The 22,193-nt window shown below is 54.7% G+C and overlaps 1 protein-coding gene across 1 annotated transcript in view; it reads right to left on the bottom strand.

Moving 5' to 3' along the window:
* The window catches only part of TENASCIN-X (tenascin-X), a 67,770-nt gene that overhangs the window by 4,956 nt on the left and 40,621 nt on the right, over positions 1–22,193 (bottom strand). The window contains 20 exon segments of the mRNA XM_075725317.1: positions 28–152; positions 1,174–1,467; positions 1,975–2,268; positions 2,596–2,889; positions 3,148–3,441; positions 3,707–4,000; positions 4,921–5,214; positions 6,696–6,986; positions 8,456–8,749; positions 9,015–9,302; positions 10,790–11,083; positions 12,550–12,837; positions 13,109–13,402; positions 13,662–13,955; positions 14,876–15,169; positions 16,651–16,938; positions 17,604–17,897; positions 19,364–19,657; positions 19,922–20,209; positions 20,873–21,166. Coding sequence (XP_075581432.1) covers positions 28–152; positions 1,174–1,467; positions 1,975–2,268; positions 2,596–2,889; positions 3,148–3,441; positions 3,707–4,000; positions 4,921–5,214; positions 6,696–6,986; positions 8,456–8,749; positions 9,015–9,302; positions 10,790–11,083; positions 12,550–12,837; positions 13,109–13,402; positions 13,662–13,955; positions 14,876–15,169; positions 16,651–16,938; positions 17,604–17,897; positions 19,364–19,657; positions 19,922–20,209; positions 20,873–21,166 — 5,684 coding nt within the window.

The following is a 22,193-nucleotide window of genomic DNA, read 5'->3' as shown; positions in this document are numbered from 1 at the left end:
TTTTAGGGTGCTTTGGGGGGTCGTTACCTGCTGGGCTCCTCCAGGGGGGCCATAGACGAGGTCGTAGCCATCGGGGGGGGCGTGGGGGAGCGCCCAGTGCAGCCGGGCACTGCGGGGCCACACGGTCCCTACCCAGAGGGTCGCCGGGGCGCCTGGGTGGGGGAGGGGTGTAGCCGCTGAGACCACCAACCCCCCCCACAGCCCCCCAAGGACCTGTCCACCGACTGCCCCCCCATCCACCCACAAGAACCCCAGTCTGGACCCCCCCACACCCTGACCACCAACCCCACAAAAATCCCCATGGGTCCCCCATAGCCCCCAGGGGTCCCTCCCCACCAGACACCCCACCCAGGGCTCCAACGCACCATTACTCCAGCCAACCATCCAGGTTTCCAGTCAGCAACCATCCACCTATCCAAGCATCAACCGTCCAAACGTCCAACCATCCAATCGTCCATCCACCAATCTATTTAACCATCCAACCATCAGCCAGCCAACCGTCCATAAAAGCACCTATCCACCCATCTGCCCGGCTAGCCAACCATCTGTCCAACCAGCCTTTCATTCATCGGCCCACCCAGCCAGCCAGCCAGTCACCCTGTCCATCTTTTCACCCACCCACCCCCATCCACCCACACTGTGTCTCCTCCAGAGCCATTGCCCTTCCATCTACGCACACATTCCTCTGCCCATGACTACATCAGTCTACCCAACCATCCACCCATCCTTCCATCCATCCAACCCTCCATTGTCCATTCATCTGTCCAACCAACCTTCAGTCCATCCACCCATTCAACCAACCAACTAAACATCCATCCACCCATCCATTCTCCACACATCCATCAGTCTGTCCCTCCATCCCTCCAACCTTCATGCTCCGTAGATCCCACACTTAGTGCCAAGAATTTCTTCCCATTTCCCACAAGCCCATGGATCCATCCATTCATCCTGTCCGTCATCCAGTTAGTTAAAACATCATAGAAGCAACTTCCATCCATCCATCCACGCACCAAACCCTCCAACCTGGCACGCACCCATCCCATCACCCACACCCTTGTTAGCACCCAAGAAATGTTCCCAGTTTCCACAAGACCCGAGGGACCAGGAGCTCCTGACACCACCCCAAAAACAGTACCCAAAGGAGACACAGAAATGGTGCACAGATGCCCTCACCTGTGACTGTGTCAATGGAGACAGGACCCAGACGCTTCTGACCCCACACCCCGTACAGGTTGAACTTGTAGCGGCGTGATGGTGACAGACCCGTCACAGTCACCGTGTGGGAACCACCATCCACAGGCAGCACCTGGGGCTGGCCTTGCGCATCATTGTACTGCACCGTGAAAGAGTCAAAGGTGCCTTCAGGGACATTCCACTGCAGCTGCACGGAGTCAGGGGTGACATGAGGGGCTGTGAGCTCGCCCAGGTGGGGCTGGGATGGTGGCTTCTCCTTTTGTGGAGCTGGGGCTGCAATGGAGAGGGCACAATGCAGGGCATAAACTTCCATCCATCCATCCATATGTTCAACAACCAACCAAACATTCCTCTAACCATCCATCCATCCTCCATGCACCTTTATCCCCCCTTCAACTGTCCATCATTCATCAATCTATCCATGTCACCATCCCTGCACCCATCCATCCCTCCATCCGTGTGTCCATTCATCCAATAAACCATGCATCCATCAATATTGCCCAATCCCTTCAACCTTGCATGCTCCCATCCATCCAGCCCTTCCCTCATCCACCCAACCTTCCATCCATCCATCCAACAAACATTTTTCCATCAACCTATTCCTCCATCCCTCCAACCTCGCATGCTCCCATCATCCATACATCCCCCAGTCAGTGCCAAAGAGATGTTCCCATTTCCGACCAGGCCCAAGGGACTAGGACAGGCCCTGCCCAAACTCCTATCACACTCTAAACCCAGTGCCCAAAAGGGGACATGGACAGATCCAGCACATGCCCTCACCTGTGATGGTGTCAAGGGAGATGGGACCCAGATGTTTCTGCCCCAACACCCCGTACAGGTAGAAATTGTAACGGCGGGACGGTGACAGCCCTGGCACTGTCACCGTGCGGGAACCACCGTCCACAAGTAGTGACTCGGGCTGGCCTTGCACATCCCTGTACTGCACTGTGAAGGAGTCAAAAGTGCCCTCAGGGACGCTCCACTCCAGCTGGACGGAGTCAGAGGTGACATGGGAGGCTGTGAGCTCGCCCAGGCGGGACTGGGATGGTGGCTTCTCTTCTTGTGCAGCTGGGGCTGCAATGGAGAGGGCACAATGCAGGGCATAAACATCCATCCACCCACCCATCCATCAAGAAAACAAACATTCGTTCACCCAATGCTCCCTTCATCTTTCATGTAGTTAGTTATCCATCCATCCACCATACTTAATCCCTCCATACTTCATCCATTCACCCATGACGCTAACCTTGCATGCTCCCATCCTTCCAACCCAGTCAGCACCCAAGAGATGTTCCTGTTCCCAAGAGGCCAAACACACCCAGGACAGACCCTGCCACAGCTCCTGACCCACGTCAACCCAGTTCCAAAGGAGACATAGATGGGGCTAACAGACGCACCCACCTGTGACAGCGTCAGCGGAGACGGGGCCCACACGCTTCCGACCCCACACCCCGTACAAGTTGAACTTGTAGCGGCGCGATGGTGACAGCCCCGGCACCGTCACTGTGCGGGAATCACCGTCCAAGGGCAGCACCTGGGGCTGGCCTTGCGCATCCTTGTACTGCACCGAGAAGGAGTCAAAGGTGCCCTCGGGGACGCTCCACTCCAGCTGCACGGAGTCGGGGGTGACCTGCGAGGCCGTCAGCTCGCCCAGGATCGGCTGGGATGGGGGTTCCTCCTTCGGCTCAGCTGCTGCTGCAACACAGAGGGCACAATCCAGGGCATAAACACCCACCAATCCACACACACGTCCATCCATCTTCCAACCATCATCCATCCATGCATCCACTCCTCCAATCCATCCTCCACGCTCCATTCCAATCTCCCACCAATCAAGTGCCCTACACCGCTCCACAAGGCAAGTGCTAAGAGATGTTCCACGCAACGGGCTCCAGCCACACAGCAAACCCAGGGACCACAAGGGACACAGACGGGGCCCACAGATATGCTCACCTGTGACAGCGTCAGCGGAGACGGGGCCCACACGCTTCCGACCCCACACCCCGTACAAGTTGAACTTGTAGCGGCGCGATGGTGACAGACCCGCCACCGTCACCGTGCGGGAATCACCGTCCACAGGCAGCACCTGGGGCTGGCCTTGCGCATCCTTGTACTGCACCGAGAAGGAGTCAAAGGTGCCCTCGGGGACGCTCCACTCCAGCTGCACGGAGCCGGGGGTGACCTGCGAGGCCGTCAGCTCGCCCAGGATCGGCTGGGATGGGGGTTCCTCCTTCGGCTCAGCTGCAGCTGCAACACAGAGGGCACAATCCAGGGCATAAACACCCACCAATCCACTCACACGTCCATCCATCTTCCATCCATCCATCCATGCATGCATCCATTCCTCCAATCCATCCTCCACCCTCCATTCCTATCTCACACCATACAAGTGCCCGTCCCTACACCGCTCCCCAAGTTAACGGCTAAGCCATGTTCCAACTCCATGGGCTCCAGCCACACAGCAAACCCAGGGACCACAAGGGACACAGACGGGGCCCACAGATATGCTCACCTGTGACGATGTCAGTGGAGACGGGGCCCACACGCTTCCGACCCCACATCCCGTACAGGTTGAACTTGTAGCGGCGTGATGGTGACAGACCCGGCACCGTCACCGTGCGGGAATCACCGTCCAAGGGCAGCACCTGGGGTTGGCCTTGCGCATCCTTGTACTGCACCGAGAAGGAGTCAAAGGTGCCCTCGGGGACGCTCCACTCCAGCTGCACGGAGCCGGGGGTGACCTGCGAGGCCGTCAGCTCGCCCAGGATCGGCTGGGTCAGTGATTTCTCCTCCGGCTCAGCTGCAGCTGCAACATAAACAGCCACTTGTCTCTCCAAGCATCCATCCATCCATTCATTTTTCTACACAACCATTCATCTACCCATCCATGCATACACTCAACTAATCATCCTTACACTCGTCAGCTCACCCAAGCATCCACCCACCTGTCCCTCCAGCCATCCTTAACACCATTCCTCACATCAGCCTTCCAAACATCCACACATGAATCCTTCCACGCTAAATCCGTCTGTCCATTCATCCACGTCACCATCCAACCATCAGCCAAATCACCCAAACAAACATCTTAGCAGCCATCTATCTACTCATTAAGCCAGGTGTACGCTCACCCGTCTCGTCACCCATTCATTCATCCATGTGTTCATCACTCTCTTCATCCACTCAGCAATCCCCTTCTCAGTCTGTCCGTGCAACTTCCTCTCCCTCCATTTCTCCATCCAACCATCCAGGCTTCCATCCATCCAATCAACCATTTCTCTGTGCACTATTCCACCCATCGGTCCTTGAATCCATTCCTCTACGCAACCATCCTATCACACACCCTTCCATCAAACCACACATCTATCCAGGCAACCATCTGTTCAATCAGCTATCCATCCAATCAACCTATTAACCAACCACCCACCATCATCCAGCCAGCCATTCAGCCCGCCAGCCAGCCATCTCCTCACCCAACGAGCCACACACTCATCCAACCACACGTATCCCATCACTCCCTCCCTCCAGGCTTCCCTCTCTCTCCTCTGCCCTTACTACCTTCAACACTGCTGCACCCGTCCCTCCATCCAGCCCCCCACTCAACAACCCCCAAGAGAAGTTCCCATTTCCCAGATGGGCCAAGCATCTTCAGTGGGCCCTGCCCAAGCTCCTGCCACAACCCAAACACAGCTCCAGCAAGAGCATTGCTGGTCCAACAGCTCCACTCACCTGTGACGGTGTCAGCGGAGACGGGGCCCACACGCTTCCGACCCCACATCCCATACAGGTTGAACTTGTAGCGGCGCGACGGTGACAGACCCGGCACCGTCACTGTGCGGGAACCACCATCCAAGGGCAGCACCTGGGGCTGGCCTTGCGCATCCTTGTACTGCACCAAGAAGGAGTCAAAGGTGCCCTCGGGGACGCTCCACTCCAGCTGCACGGAGCCGGGGGTGACCTGCGAGGCCGTCAGCTCGCCCAGGATCGGCTGGGATGGGGGTTCCTCCTCCGGCTCAGCTGCAGCTGCAACAGAGAGGGCACAATCCAGGGCATAAACACCCACCAGTCAATACATCCACCCATGCCTCCATCCAAACAATCATGCATCCTCACCTTTTTCCTTCAGTTGGTCCTTGACATCAGGCTACGCATCAAGCGTCCAACCACCTAAGCATTCGTTTAAGCCTCCAACCATACCGCTACCCAGCCAAATGGCCATCTAGCCATCCATTCATCCATTCTTCCATCGTCCCATACAGTCGTGCCTCCGTCCAACCATCATTTCATCTTTACCATGCCACAAACTCGTCCACACTAGACCCATTCAGTAATCCTACCATCTAGCCATGCTTCCACTAAATCATCTACCGATTCAATCACCTGTCCATCCAAAAATCCATACACACAAAAAGCCCTCCATGCATCCATTAATCCATCAAAAAGCCCTTCCATACAATCACAGAATCACAGAAAACCTTGAGAAGGAACGGGCCCAGAAGGATCACCGAGTCCAACTCCCTGCTCCCTGCAGGACTACCTAACACTAAACCACACGACTAAGAGCGTCACCCGGATGCTCCTTGAAATCTGACAGGCTCGGTGCCCTGACCGCTTCCCTGGGGAGCCTGGTCCAGTGACCGACCACCCGCTCAGTGAAGAACCTTTTCCTAATGTCCAATCGGAACTTCCCTTGACACAGCTCCATAACATACAGCCACCTATCTATCCATGCATCTCTTCAACCAAACAAATCTTGCACTCAGTGACCTTAAAGGTCTTTTCCAACCTAAATGGTTATATGACTCTAAATAGCCTGCAGTCTGAACTTCCACCCACCCACCCACCCGTCCATCTATCCAGTAAACTCCACCAACCATCCAACCACGCATCCATCCAGTCCTGTCTTTTATCTGTCCATCCAACCATGCTTCCAGCCATCCAGTCACCCATTGCTCCAAGCACCACTGTCCATCCATCCATCAGCCCACAAATTCAACCATCCAAACAGTGATTCACTTATCCATCCCAACACCCGTTCCTCCCCACTGCCACCCATCCCACCATTCCCCATGCCACTTGCCAGCATCGCCAGCCATCCCTTGGCAAATCTGCTCCTCGATTACGTCATTCACCCACCCATTAACCTGTTTCACCATCTGCACATTTGTCCTCCCAGACACCCAACTTCCACCGATGCATCCATCTGCCCAACCATCGATCCTTCTCTCCTCCTATTAAAACACACTTTGCACCACAGTGCCCTCCATCAATCCATCTTCCATCCATCCGCCCATATATTCTTCCATCCATCCATCCATCCATGCATCCATCCACCTGGCAATCCACCCTCCACCCCTCCATTCCAATCTCCCACCATACAACTACCCATCCCTACAGCCCTCCCCAAGTCAGCGGCTAAGCCATGTTCCCACTCAACGGGCTCCAGCCACACAGCAAACCCAGGGACCACAAGGGACACAGAAATGGTCCACGGACACCTTCACCTGTGATGGCATCAGTGGAGATAGGGCCCAGATACTTCCGACCCCACAGCCCATACAGGTTGAACTTGTAGCGGCGCGATGGTGACAGACCCGGCACCGTCACTGTGCGGGAACCACCGTCCACGGGCAGCACCTGGGGCTGGCCTTGCGCATCCCTGTACTGCACCGTGAAAGAGTCAAAGGTGCCCTCGGGGACGCTCCACTCCAGCTGCACGGAGTCGGGGGTGACCTGCGAGGCCGTCAGCTCGCCCAGGATCGGCTGGGATGGGGGTTCCTCCTTCGGCTCAGCTGCTGCTGCAACACAGAGGGCACAGTCCAGGGCATAAACATAGAAAAGTCTATGCGTCTTTCCATCTTTCCATCCCTCCATCTTGTTTTCTATCCCACCGTTGGCCCATCCATCCATCCATCCATTCAGCTCATCATCACTCCATTTATCATCTCTCTCAGGCATACTCTCACCTGTCCTTCCATCCATCCTTAGTGTTCTTCCACTCACCATCCCTCCAAGCATCCAGCCATCCACATCCTTCCTCTCACCCATCTCTCCACTGATCCTCCCACCTGATCACCCACCCACCTAACTTGCCCCAACCATACACCACTCCTACCTTTTTTCCACCATGCATTCCATCCAGCCTCTACCATCCGATCATCTGTGCATTACTCCACCAAGTCCTCCAAGAATGCATCCATCTGTTCAGCCAATCGCCTTTCTTTCCCTGCACTTTTTCCTTCAGTTGATTCTTTAATCTATCCCTCCATTGAATCATCCAATCATCAAACCATTCACTTGATCCTCCAAACTGCCCACCAACTACCCCAACATCCATCCAGCTATCCAGCCTTCTGTCCTTCCATCCAACCATGCAACTATAAAGTCCTTTCAACCACTCAATCCATGAACCAGCCACAAACTCAACCATCCACCATCTGTCCATCCATCAATCGATCCAGCCACCCATTCATCCATCCACCCCTCCATCCATCCCACAAGTGTCCAGTTCTCCATACATTCAACAAGCCACGTGTTCATCTGGCCATCCCTCCACTCATAAATCCATCCATCCACCCTTCACTCCAAGCATCTATCCAACCATTCAGTCAACCATCCAGTCCATGAATCAGCCACACACTCATCTAATCATCATCCATCAACCTGTCCCTTTTTCCTTCAGTCACTCCTTGAATCCATTCCTCCATTAAATCATCCAAACACCTAAACATTCATTTAATCCATCAACCTGCCATCCAGCCATCCCTCCATCCTTCCATCCAACCATGTCTCTGCCCAGCCATCCAAACAACCGACTCCATGGACCAGCCACAAACTCATCGGTCTGTCCATCAATCGATCTGACCATCCATCAGTGCACTCATTCACCCAGTCAACCATTCATCCATCCAAAAATCCACCCATCCAACCATTCATCCATCCATCTATCCATACCTCCATTAACTGATAGATCTATTCAAACACACACCCATACAGCCGTCCACTCAACCACAAAACCTCCATCCATCCATCCATTCCTCCATTCATTCAACCAACCATTCCATCCACCCAACCCTCCAGCCATCACTCTATCCCTCCATCCCTCCAACATTCCATGCACACATACCTCCATACCACCCATACCCAACAGCTGCTCCCATTTCCCACAACGATCAAGGCAGCAGCACAGGCCCTGCCACAGCTCCTGCACAGCTCCAAATCCAGAGCCCAAAGGAGACATGGAAGGAACCCACAGACACCTCACCTGTGACAGCGTCAGCGGAGACGGGGCCCACACGCTTCCGACCCCACACCCCGTACAAGTTGAACTTGTAGCGGCGCGATGGTGACAGCCCCGCCACCGTCACCGTGCGGGAATCACCGTCCACGGGCAGCACCTGGGGCTGGCCTTGCGCATCCTTGTACTGCACTGAGAAGGAGTCAAAGGTGCCCTCGGGGACGCTCCACTCCAGCTGCACGGAGTCGGGGGTGACCTGCGAGGCCGTCAGCTCGCCCAGGATCGGCTGGGATGGGGGTTCCTCCTCCGGCTCAGCTGCAGCTGCAACACAGAGGGCACAATCCAGGGCATAAACACCCACCAATCCACTCACACGTCCATCCATCTTCCATCCATCCATCCATGCATGCATCCATTCCTCCAATCCACCCTCCACCCTCCATTCCTATCTCACACCATACAAGTGCCCGTCCCTACACCGCTCCCCAAGTTAACGGCTAAGCCATGTTCCCACTCCATGGGCTCCAGCCACACAGCAAACCCAGGGACAACAAGGGACACAGACGGGGCCCACAGATATGCTCACCTGTGACGATGTCAGTGGAGACGGGGCCCACACGCTTCCGACCCCACATCCCGTACAGGTTGAACTTGTAGCGGCGCGACGGTGACAGACCCGGCACCGTCACCGTGCGGGAACCACCATCCAAGGGCAGCACCTGGGGCTGGCCTTGCGCATCCTTGTACTGCACCAAGAAGGAGTCAAAGGTGCCCTCGGGGACGCTCCACTCCAGCTGCACGGAGCCGGGGGTGACCTGCGAGGCCGTCAGCTCGCCCAGGATCGGCTGGGATGGGGGTTCCTCCTCCGGCTCAGCTGCAGCTGCAACAGAGAGGGCACACTCCAGGGCATAAACACCCACCAGTCAATACATCCACCCATGCCTCCATCCAAACAATCATGCATCCTCACCTTTTTCCTTCAGTTGGTCCTTGACATCAGGCTACGCATCAAGCGTCCAACCACCTAAGCATTCGTTTAAGCCTCCAACCATACCGCTACCCAGCCAAATGGCCATCTAGCCATCCATTCATCCATTCTTCCATCGTCCCATACAGTCGTGCCTCCGTCCAACCATCATTTCATCTTTACCATGCCACAAACTCGTCCACACTAGACCCATTCAGTAATCCTACCATCTAGCCATGCTTCCACTAAATCATCTACCGATTCAATCACCTGTCCATCCAAAAATCCATACACACAAAAAGCCCTCCATGCATCCATTAATCCATCAAAAAGCCCTTCCATACAATCACAGAATCACAGAAAACCTTGAGAAGGAACGGGCCCAGAAGGATCACCGAGTCCAACTCCCTGCTCCCTGCAGGACTACCTAACACTAAACCACACGACTAAGAGCGTCACCCGGATGCTCCTTGAAATCTGACAGGCTCGGTGCCCTGACCGCTTCCCTGGGGAGCCTGGTCCAGTGACCGACCACCCGCTCAGTGAAGAACCTTTTCCTAATGTCCAATCGGAACTTCCCTTGACACAGCTCCATAACATACAGCCACCTATCTATCCATGCATCTCTTCAACCAAACAAATCTTGCACTCAGTGACCTTAAAGGTCTTTTCCAACCTAAATGGTTATATGACTCTAAATAGCCTGCAGTCTGAACTTCCACCCACCCACCCACCCGTCCATCTATCCAGTAAACTCCACCAACCATCCAACCACGCATCCATCCAGTCCTGTCTTTTATCTGTCCATCCAACCATGCTTCCAGCCATCCAGTCACCCATTGCTCCAAGCACCACTGTCCATCCATCCATCAGCCCACAAATTCAACCATCCAAACAGTGATTCACTTATCCATCCCAACACCCGTTCCTCCCCACTGCCACCCATCCCACCATTCCCCATGCCACTTGCCAGCATCGCCAGCCATCCCTTGGCAAATCTGCTCCTCGATTACGTCATTCACCCACCCATTAACCTGTTTCACCATCTGCACATTTGTCCTCCCAGACACCCAACTTCCACCGATGCATCCATCTGCCCAACCATCGATCCTTCTCTCCTCCTATTAAAACACACTTTGCACCACAGTGCCCTCCATCAATCCATCTTCCATCCATCCGCCCATATATTCTTCCATCCATCCATCCATCCATGCATCCATCCACCCGGCAATCCACCCTCCACCCCTTCATTCCAATCTCCCACCATACAACTACCCATCCCTACAGCCCTCCCCAAGTCAGCAGCTAAGCCATGTTCCCACTCAACGGGCTCCAGCCACACAGCAAACCCAGGGACCACAAGGGACACAGAAATGGTCCACGGACACCTTCACCTGTGATGGCATCAGTGGAGACAGGGCCCAGATACTTCCGACCCCACAGCCCATACAGGTTGAACTTGTAGCGGCGCGATGGTGACAGACCCGGCACCGTCACCGTGCGGGAACCACCGTCCAAGGGCAGCACCTGGGGCTGGCCTTGCGCATCCCTGTACTGCACCGTGAAAGAGTCAAAGGTGCCCTCGGGGACGCTCCACTCCAGCTGCACGGAGTCGGGGGTGACCTGCGAGGCCGTCAGCTCGCCCAGGATCGGCTGGGATGGGGGTTCCTCCTCCGGCTCAGCTGCAGCTGCAACACAGAGGGCACAATCCAGGGCATAAACATAGAAAAGTCTATGCGTCTTTCCATCTTTCCATCCCTCCATCTTGTTTTCTATCCCACCGTTGGCCCATCCATCCATCCATCCATTCAGCTCATCATCACTCCATTTATCATCTCTCTCAGGCATACTCTCACCTGTCCTTCCATCCATCCTTAGTGTTCTTCCACTCACCATCCCTCCAAGCATCCAGCCATCCACATCCTTCCTCTCACCCATCTCTCCACTGATCCTCCCACCTGATCACCCACCCACCTAACTTGCCCCAACCATACACCACTCCTACCTTTTTTCCACCATGCATTCCATCCAGCCTCTACCATCCGATCATCTGTGCATTACTCCACCAAGTCCTCCAAGAATGCATCCATCTGTTCAGCCAATCGCCTTTCTTTCCCTGCACTTTTTCCTTCAGTTGATTCTTTAATCTATCCCTCCATTGAATCATCCAATCATCAAACCATTCACTTGATCCTCCAAACTGCCCACCAACTACCCCAACATCCATCCAGCTATCCAGCCTTCTGTCCTTCCATCCAACCATGCAACTATAAAGTCCTTTCAACCACTCAATCCATGAACCAGCCACAAACTCAACCATCCACCATCTGTCCATCCATCAATCGATCCAGCCACCCATTCATCCATCCACCCCTCCATCCATCCCACAAGTGTCCAGTTCTCCATACATTCAACAAGCCACGTGTTCATCTGGCCATCCCTCCACTCATAAATCCATCCATCCACCCTTCACTCCAAGCATCTATCCAACCATTCAGTCAACCATCCAGTCCATGAATCAGCCACACACTCATCTAATCATCATCCATCAACCTGTCCCTTTTTCCTTCAGTCACTCCTTGAATCCATTCCTCCATTAAATCATCCAAACACCTAAACATTCATTTAATCCATCAACCTGCCATCCAGCCATCCCTCCATCCTTCCATCCAACCATGTCTCTGCCCAGCCATCCAAACAACCGACTCCATGGACCAGCCACAAACTCATCGGTCTGTCCATCAATCGATCCGACCATCCATCAGTGCACTCATTCACCCAGTCAACCATTCATCCATCCAAAAATCCACCCATCCAACCATTCATCCATCCATCTATCCATACCTCCATTAACTGATAGATCTATTCAAACACACACCCATACAGCCGTCCACTCAACCACAAAACCTCCATCCATCCATCCATTCCTCCATTCATTCAACCAACCATTCCATCCACCCAACCCTCCAGCCATCACTCTATCCCTCCATCCCTCCAACATTCCATGCACACATACCTCCATACCACCCATACCCAACAGCTGCTCCCATTTCCCACAACGATCAAGGCAGCAGCACAGGCCCTGCCACAGCTCCTGCACTGCTCCAAATCCAGAGCCCAAAGGAGACATGGAAGGAACCCACAGACACCTCACCTGTGACAGCGTCAGCGGAGACGGGGCCCACACGCTTCCGACCCCACACCCCGTACAAGTTGAACTTGTAGCGGCGCGATGGTGACAGACCCGCCACCGTCACCGTGCGGGAATCACCGTCCACGGGCAGCACCTGGGGCTGGCCTTGCGCATCCTTGTACTGCACCGAGAAGGAGTCAAAGGTGCCCTCGGGGACGCTCCACTCCAGCTGCACGGAGTCGGGGGTGACCTGCGAGGCCGTCAGCTCGCCCAGGATTGGCTGGGATGGGGGTTCCTCCTCCGGCTCAGCTGCAGCTGCAACACAGAGGGCACAATCCAGGGCATAAACACCCACCAATCCACTCACACGTCCATCCATCTTCCATCCATCCATCCATGCATGCATCCATTCCTCCAATCCATCCTCCACCCTCCATTCCTATCTCACACCATACAAGTGCCCGTCCCTACACCGCTCCCCAAGTTAACGGCTAAGCCATGTTCCCACTCCATGGGCTCCAGCCACACAGCAAACCCAGGGACCACAAGGGACACAGACGGGGCCCACAGATATGCTCACCTGTGACGATGTCAGTGGAGACGGGGCCCACACGCTTCCGACCCCACATCCCGTACAGGTTGAACTTGTAGCGGCGTGATGGTGACAGACCCGCCACCGTCACCGTGCGGGAATCACCGTCCAAGGGCAGCACCTGGGGTTGGCCTTGCGCATCCTTGTACTGCACTGAGAAGGAGTCAAAGGTGCCCTCGGGGACGCTCCACTCCAGCTGCACGGAGTCGGGGGTGACCTGCGAGGCCGTCAGCTCGCCCAGGATCGGCTGGGATGGGGGTTCCTCCTTCGGCTCAGCTGCAGCTGCAACACAGAGGGCACAACCCAGGGCATAAACACCCACCAATCCACACACACGTCCATCCATCTTCCATCTATCCATCCATCCATGCATCCACTCCTCCAATCCATCCTCCACCCTCCATTCCAATCTCCCACCAATCAAGTGCCCTACACCGCTCCACAAGGCAAGTGCTAAGAGATGTTCCACGCAACGGGCTCCAGCCACACAGCAAACCCAGGGACCACAAGGGACACAGACGGGGCCCACAGATATGCTCACCTGTGACGATGTCAGTGGAGACGGGGCCCACACGCTTCCGACCCCACACCCCGTACAGGTTGAACTTGTAGCGGCGCGATGGTGACAGACCCGCCACCGTCACCGTGCGGGAATCACCGTCCAAGGGCAGCACCTGGGGTTGGCCTTGCGCATCCTTGTACTGCACCGAGAAGGAGTCAAAGGTGCCCTCGGGGACGCTCCACTCCAGCTGCACGGAGCCGGGGGTGACCTGCGAGGCCGTCAGCTCGCCCAGGATCGGCTGGGTCAGTGATTTCTCCTCCGGCTCAGCTGCAGCTGCAACATAAACAGCCACTTGTCTCTCCAAGCATCCATCCATCCATTCATTTTTCTACACAACCATTCATCTACCCATCCATGCATACACTCAACTAATCATCCTTACACTCGTCAGCTCACCCAAGCATCCACCCACCTGTCCCTCCAGCCATCCTTAACACCATTCCTCACATCAGCCTTCCAAACATCCACACATGAATCCTTCCACGCTAAATCCGTCTGTCCATTCATCCACGTCACCATCCAACCATCAGCCAAATCACCCAAACAAACATCTTAGCAGCCATCTATCTACTCATTAAGCCAGGTGTACGCTCACCCGTCTCGTCACCCATTCATTCATCCATGTGTTCATCACTCTCTTCATCCACTCAGCAATCCCCTTCTCAGTCTGTCCGTGCAACTTCCTCTCCCTCCATTTCTCCATCCAACCATCCAGGCTTCCATCCATCCAATCAACCATTTCTCTGTGCACTATTCCACCCATCGGTCCTTGAATCCATTCCTCTACGCAACCATCCTATCACACACCCTTCCATCAAACCACACATCTATCCAGGCAACCATCTGTTCAATCAGCTATCCATCCAATCAACCTATTAACCAACCACCCACCATCATCCAGCCAGCCATTCAGCCCGCCAGCCAGCCATCTCCTCACCCAACGAGCCACACACTCATCCAACCACACGTATCCCATCACTCCCTCCCTCCAGGCTTCCCTCTCTCTCCTCTGCCCTTACTACCTTCAACACTGCTGCACCCGTCCCTCCATCCAGCCCCCCACTCAACAACCCCCAAGAGAAGTTCCCATTTCCCAGATGGGCCAAGCATCTTCAGTGGGCCCTGCCCAAGCTCCTGCCACAACCCAAACACAGCTCCAGCAAGAGCATTGCTGGTCCAACAGCTCCACTCACCTGTGACGGTGTCAGCGGAGACGGGGCCCACACGCTTCCGACCCCACATCCCGTACAGGTTGAACTTGTAGCGGCGCGACGGTGACAGACCCGGCACCGTCACTGTGCGGGAACCACCATCCAAGGGCAGCACCTGGGGCTGGCCTTGCGCATCCTTGTACTGCACCAAGAAGGAGTCAAAGGTGCCCTCGGGGACGCTCCACTCCAGCTGCACGGAGCCGGGGGTGACCTGCGAGGCCGTCAGCTCGCCCAGGATCGGCTGGGATGGGGGTTCCTCCTCCGGCTCAGCTGCAGCTGCAACAGAGAGGGCACACTCCAGGGCATAAACACCCACCAGTCAATACATCCACCCATGCCTCCATCCAAACAATCATGCATCCTCACCTTTTTCCTTCAGTTGGTCCTTGACATCAGGCTACGCATCAAGCGTCCAACCACCTAAGCATTCGTTTAAGCCTCCAACCATACCGCTACCCAGCCAAATGGCCATCTAGCCATCCATTCATCCATTCTTCCATCGTCCCATACAGTCGTGCCTCCGTCCAACCATCATTTCATCTTTACCATGCCACAAACTCGTCCACACTAGACCCATTCAGTAATCCTACCATCTAGCCATGCTTCCACTAAATCATCTACCGATTCAATCACCTGTCCATCCAAAAATCCATACACACAAAAAGCCCTCCATGCATCCATTAATCCATCAAAAAGCCCTTCCATACAATCACAGAATCACAGAAAACCTTGAGAAGGAACGGGCCCAGAAGGATCACCGAGTCCAACTCCCTGCTCCCTGCAGGACTACCTAACACTAAACCACACGACTAAGAGCGTCACCCAGATGCTCCTTGAAATCTGACAGGCTCGGTGCCCTGACCGCTTCCCTGGGGAGCCTGGTCCAGTGACCGACCACCCGCTCAGTGAAGAACCTTTTCCTAATGTCCAATCGGAACTTCCCTTGACACAGCTCCATAACATACAGCCACCTATCTATCCATGCATCTCTTCAACCAAACAAATCTTGCACTCAGTGACCTTAAAGGTCTTTTCCAACCTAAATGGTTATATGACTCTAAATAGCCTGCAGTCTGAACTTCCACCCACCCACCCACCCGTCCATCTATCCAGTAAACTCCACCAACCATCCAACCACGCATCCATCCAGTCCTGTCTTTTATCTGTCCATCCAACCATGCTTCCAGCCATCCAGTCACCCATTGCTCCAAGCACCACTGTCCATCCATCCATCAGCCCACAAATTCAACCATCCAAACAGTGATTCACTTATCCATCCCAACACCCGTTCCTCCCCACTGCCACCCATCCCACCATTCCCCATGCCACTTGCCAGCATCGCCAGCCATCCCTTGGCAAATCTGCTCCTCGATTACGTCATTCACCCACCCATTAACCTGTTTCACCATCTGCACATTTGTCCTCCCAGACACCCAACTTCCACCGATGCATCCATCTGCCCAACCATCGATCCTTCTCTCCTCCTATTAAAACACACTTTGCACCACAGTGCCCTCCATCAATCCATCTTCCATCCATCCGCCCATATATTCTTCCATCCATCCATCCATCCATGCATCCATCCACCCGGCAATCCACCCTCCACCCCTCCATTCCAATCTCCCACCATACAACTACCCATCCCTACAGCCCTCCCCAAGTCAGCGGCTAAGCCATGTTCCCACTCAACGGGCTCCAGCCACACAGCAAACCCAGGGACCACAAGGGACACAGAAATGGTCCACGGACACCTTCACCTGTGATGGCATCAGTGGAGACAGGGCCCAGATACTTCCGACCCCACAGCCCATACAGGTTGAACTTGTAGCGGCGCGATGGTGACAGACCCGGCACCGTCACTGTGCGGGAACCACCGTCCACGGGCAGCACCTGGGGCTGGCCTTGCGCATCCCTGTACTGCACCGTGAAGGAGTCAAAGGTGCCCTCGGGGACGCTCCACTCCAGCTGCACGGAGTCGGGGGTGACCTGCGAGGCCGTCAGCTCGCCCAGGATCGGCTGGGATGGGGGTTCCTCCTTCGGCTCCGCTGCAACACAGGTGACAACGTGGGGCATAAACATCCACAAATCCATCCATCCATCCACCCACCCATCCGCCTGTCTATCCTTCCAACCATCGAATCACCCATCTCTCCATCTATCTTTTTCCATCTACCAGTCCTTCAATTCACACCTCCATTCCAACATCCAACCAACCACACGCTCCTTTATTACTCCAATCAGCCAGGCAGCCAAACAGCCACCCGTCCATCGGGCCCTCCATCCAACTACATGTCCACACAATCATCCAATCACTCCTCCGGGCCACAAAACAGACATGCACTCATCCAACATTTCATCCATCCATCCACGTATTCATCCATTCAACCAAACAACCAAGGAGCCACCCATGCATTCCCCATTCATCCAACTATCCATACATTCTTCCATCCATCCATCCATGCACCCATCCAACCTGGCAATCACCCAAAACCCCACAAACTCATCCAAGTACCCATCTGCCCAGCCAGCCATCAAACTATCCCTTCATCCTCCCAATCCACGCACGCACCCGACCTTACAGTGATCCCAAAACAGCTGCCACCAACTATTGCCGTTTCCCAAGAAGACAAAGACACACAGCACAGGCCCTGACCACGTTTCTGTCCAGTACAGCCCCATGGCCAATAGGTGTGCCCAAAGCCACCCTCACCTGTGACAGCATCGGTGGAGACGGGGCCCACACGCTTCCGACCCCACATCCCGTACAGGTTGAACTTGTAGCGGCGCGACGGTGACAGACCCGGCACCGTCACCGTGCGGGAATCACCGTCCACGGGCAGCACCTGGGGCTGGCCTTGCGCATCCTTGTACTGCACCGAGAAGGAGTCAAAGGTGCCCTCGGGGACGCTCCACTCCAGCTGCACGGAGCCGGGGGTGACCTGCGAGGCCGTCAGCTCGCCCAGGATCGGCTGGGATGGGGGTTCCTCCTTCGGCTCAGCTGCAGCTGCAACACAGAGGGCACAATCCAGGGCATAAACATAGAAAAGTCTATGCGTCTTTCCATCTTTCCATCCCTCCATCTTGTTTTCTATCCCACCGTTGGCCCATCCATCCATCCATCCATTCAGCTCATCATCACTCCATTTATCATCTCTCTCAGGCATACTCTCACCTGTCCTTCCATCCATCCTTAGTGTTCTTCCACTCACCATCCCTCCAAGCATCCAGCCATCCACATCCTTCCTCTCACCCATCTCTCCACTGATCCTCCCACCTGATCACCCACCCACCTAACTTGCCCCAACCATACACCACTCCTACCTTTTTTCCACCATGCATTCCATCCAGCCTCTACCATCCGATCATCTGTGCATTACTCCACCAAGTCCTCCAAGAATGCATCCATCTGTTCAGCCAATCGCCTTTCTTTCCCTGCACTTTTTCCTTCAGTTGATTCTTTAATCTATCCCTCCATTGAATCATCCAATCATCAAACCATTCACTTGATCCTCCAAACTGCCCACCAACTACCCCAACATCCATCCAGCTATCCAGCCTTCTGTCCTTCCATCCAACCATGCAACTATAAAGTCCTTTCAACCACTCAATCCATGAACCAGCCACAAACTCAACCATCCACCATCTGTCCATCCATCAATCGATCCAGCCACCCATTCATCCATCCACCCCTCCATCCATCCCACAAGTGTCCAGTTCTCCATACATTCAACAAGCCACGTGTTCATCTGGCCATCCCTCCACTCATAAATCCATCCATCCACCCTTCACTCCAAGCATCTATCCAACCATTCAGTCAACCATCCAGTCCATGAATCAGCCACACACTCATCTAATCATCATCCATCAACCTGTCCCTTTTTCCTTCAGTCACTCCTTGAATCCATTCCTCCATTAAATCATCCAAACACCTAAACATTCATTTAATCCATCAACCTGCCATCCAGCCATCCCTCCATCCTTCCATCCAACCATGTCTCTGCCCAGCCATCCAAACAACCGACTCCATGGACCAGCCACAAACTCATCGGTCTGTCCATCAATCGATCCGACCATCCATCAGTGCACTCATTCACCCAGTCAACCATTCATCCATCCAAAAATCCACCCATCCAACCATTCATCCATCCATCTATCCATACCTCCATTAACTGATAGATCTATTCAAACACACACCCATACAGCCGTCCACTCAACCACAAAACCTCCATCCATCCATCCATTCCTCCATTCATTCAACCAACCATTCCATCCACCCAACCCTCCAGCCATCACTCTATCCCTCCATCCCTCCAACATTCCATGCACACATACCTCCATACCACCCATACCCAACAGCTGCTCCCATTTCCCACAACGATCAAGGCAGCAGCACAGGCCCTGCCACAGCTCCTGCACTGCTCCAAATCCAGAGCCCAAAGGAGACATGGAAGGAACCCACAGACACCTCACCTGTGACAGCGTCAGCGGAGACGGGGCCCACACGCTTCCGACCCCACACCCCGTACAAGTTGAACTTGTAGCGGCGCGATGGTGACAGACCCGCCACCGTCACCGTGCGGGAATCACCGTCCACGGGCAGCACCTGGGGCTGGCCTTGCGCATCCTTGTACTGCACCGAGAAGGAGTCAAAGGTGCCCTCGGGGACGCTCCACTCCAGCTGCACGGAGTCGGGGGTGACCTGCGAGGCTGCGAGCTCGCCCAGGATCGGCTGGGATGGGGGTTCCTCCTTCGGCTCAGCTGCAGCTGCAACACAGAGGGCACAATCCAGGGCATAAACATCCACCCATCCACAGACACGTCAAACCATCTTCCAACCATCATCCATCCATGCATCCACTCCTCCAATCCATCCTCCACCCTCCATTCCTATCTCCCACCATACAAGTGCCCGTCCCTACACCGCTCCCCAAGTTAACGGCTAAGCCATGTTCCCACTCCATGGACTCCAGCCACACAGCAAACCCAGGGACCACAAGGGACACAGACAGGGCCCACAGATATGCTCACCTGTGACGATGTCAGTGGAGACGGGGCCCACACGCTTCCGACCCCACACCCCGTACAAGTTGAACTTGTAGCGGCGCGATGGTGACAGACCCGGCACCGTCACCGTGCGGGAACCACCGTCCACGGGCAGCACCTGGGGCTGGCCTTGTGCATCCTTGTACTGCACCGAGAAGGAGTCAAAGGTGCCCTCGGGGACGCTCCACTCCAGCTGCACGGAGTCGGGGGTGACCTGCGAGGCCGTCAGCTCGCCCAGGATCGGCTGGGATGGGGGTTCCTCCTTCGGCTCCGCTGCAACACAGGTGACAACGTGGGGCATAAACATCCACAAATCCATCCATCCATCCACCCACCCACCCATCCGCCTGTCTATCCTTCCAACCATCGAATCACCCATCTCTCCATCTATCTTTTTCCATCTACCAGTCCTTCAATTCACACCTCCATTCCAACATCCAACCAACCACACGCTCCTTTATTACTCCAATCAGCCAGGCAGCCAAACAGCCACCCGTCCATCGGGCCCTCCATCCAACTACATGTCCACACAATCATCCAATCACTCCTCCGGGCCACAAAACAGACATGCACTCATCCAACATTTCATCCATCCATCCACGTATTCATCCATTCAACCAAACAACCAAGGAGCCACCCATGCATTCCCCATTCATCCAACTATCCATACATTCTTCCATCCATCCATCCATGCACCCATCCAACCTGGCAATCACCCAAAACCCCACAAACTCATCCAAGTACCCATCTGCCCAGCCAGCCATCAAACTATCCCTTCATCCTCCCAATCCACGCACGCACCCGACCTTACAGTGATCCCAAATCAGCTGCCACCAACTATTGCCGTTTCCCAAGAAGACCAAGACACACAGCACGGGCCCTGACCACGTTTCTGTCCAGTACAGCCCCATGGCCAATAGGTGTGCCCAAAGCCACCCTCACCTGTGACAGCATCGGTGGAGACGGGGCCCACACGCTTCCGACCCCACATCCCGTACAGGTTGAACTTGTAGCGGCGCGACGGTGACAGACCCGGCACCGTCACCGTGCGGGAATCACCGTCCACGGGCAGCACCTGGGGTTGGCCTTGCGCATCCTTGTACTGCACCGAGAAGGAGTCAAAGGTGCCCTCGGGGACGCTCCACTCCAGCTGCACGGAGCCGGGGGTGACCTGCGAGGCCGTCAGCTCGCCCAGGATCGGCTGGGATGGGGGTTCCTCCTTCGGCTCAGCTGCAGCTGCAACACAGAGGGCACAATCCAGGGCATAAACATAGAAAAGTCTATGCGTCTTTCCATCTTTCCATCCCTCCATCTTGTTTTCTATCCCACCGTTGGCCCATCCATCCATCCATCCATTCAGCTCATCATCACTCCATTTATCATCTCTCTCAGGCATACTCTCACCTGTCCTTCCATCCATCCTTAGTGTTCTTCCACTCACCATCCCTCCAAGCATCCAGCCATCCACATCCTTCCTCTCACCCATCTCTCCACTGATCCTCCCACCTGATCACCCACCCACCTAACTTGCCGCAACCATACACCACTCCTACCTTTTTTCCACCATGCATTCCATCCAGCCTCTACCATCCGATCATCTGTGCATTACTCCACCAAGTCCTCCAAGAATGCATCCATCTGTTCAGCCAATCGCCTTTCTTTCCCTGCACTTTTTCCTTCAGTTGATTCTTTAATCTATCCCTCCATTGAATCATCCAATCATCAAACCATTCACTTGATCCTCCAAACTACCCACCAACTACCCCAACATCCATCCAGCTATCCAGCCTTCTGTCCTTCCATCCAACCATGCAACTATAAAGTCCTTTCAACCACTCAATCCATGAACCAGCCACAAACTCAACCATCCACCATCTGTCCATCCATCAATCGATCCAGCCACCCATTCATCCATCCACCCCTCCATCCATCCCACAAGTGTCCAGTTCTCCATACATTCAACAAGCCACGTGTTCATCTGGCCATCCCTCCACTCATAAATCCATCCATCCACCCTTCACTCCAAGCATCTATCCAACCATTCAGTCAACCATCCAGTCCATGAATCAGCCACACACTCATCTAATCATCATCCATCAACCTGTCCCTTTTTCCTTCAGTCACTCCTTGAATCCATTCCTCCATTAAATCATCCAAACACCTAAACATTCATTTAATCCATCAACCTGCCATCCAGCCATCCCTCCATCCTTCCATCCAACCATGTCTCTGCCCAGCCATCCAAACAACCGACTCC

The sequence above is a fragment of the Pelecanus crispus genome, chromosome 29 (genome assembly GCF_030463565.1).
Source record: "Pelecanus crispus isolate bPelCri1 chromosome 29, bPelCri1.pri, whole genome shotgun sequence".
Classification (NCBI taxonomy): domain Eukaryota; kingdom Metazoa; phylum Chordata; class Aves; order Pelecaniformes; family Pelecanidae; genus Pelecanus; species Pelecanus crispus.
This window is presented reverse-complemented; position numbering and strand designations above follow the sequence as displayed.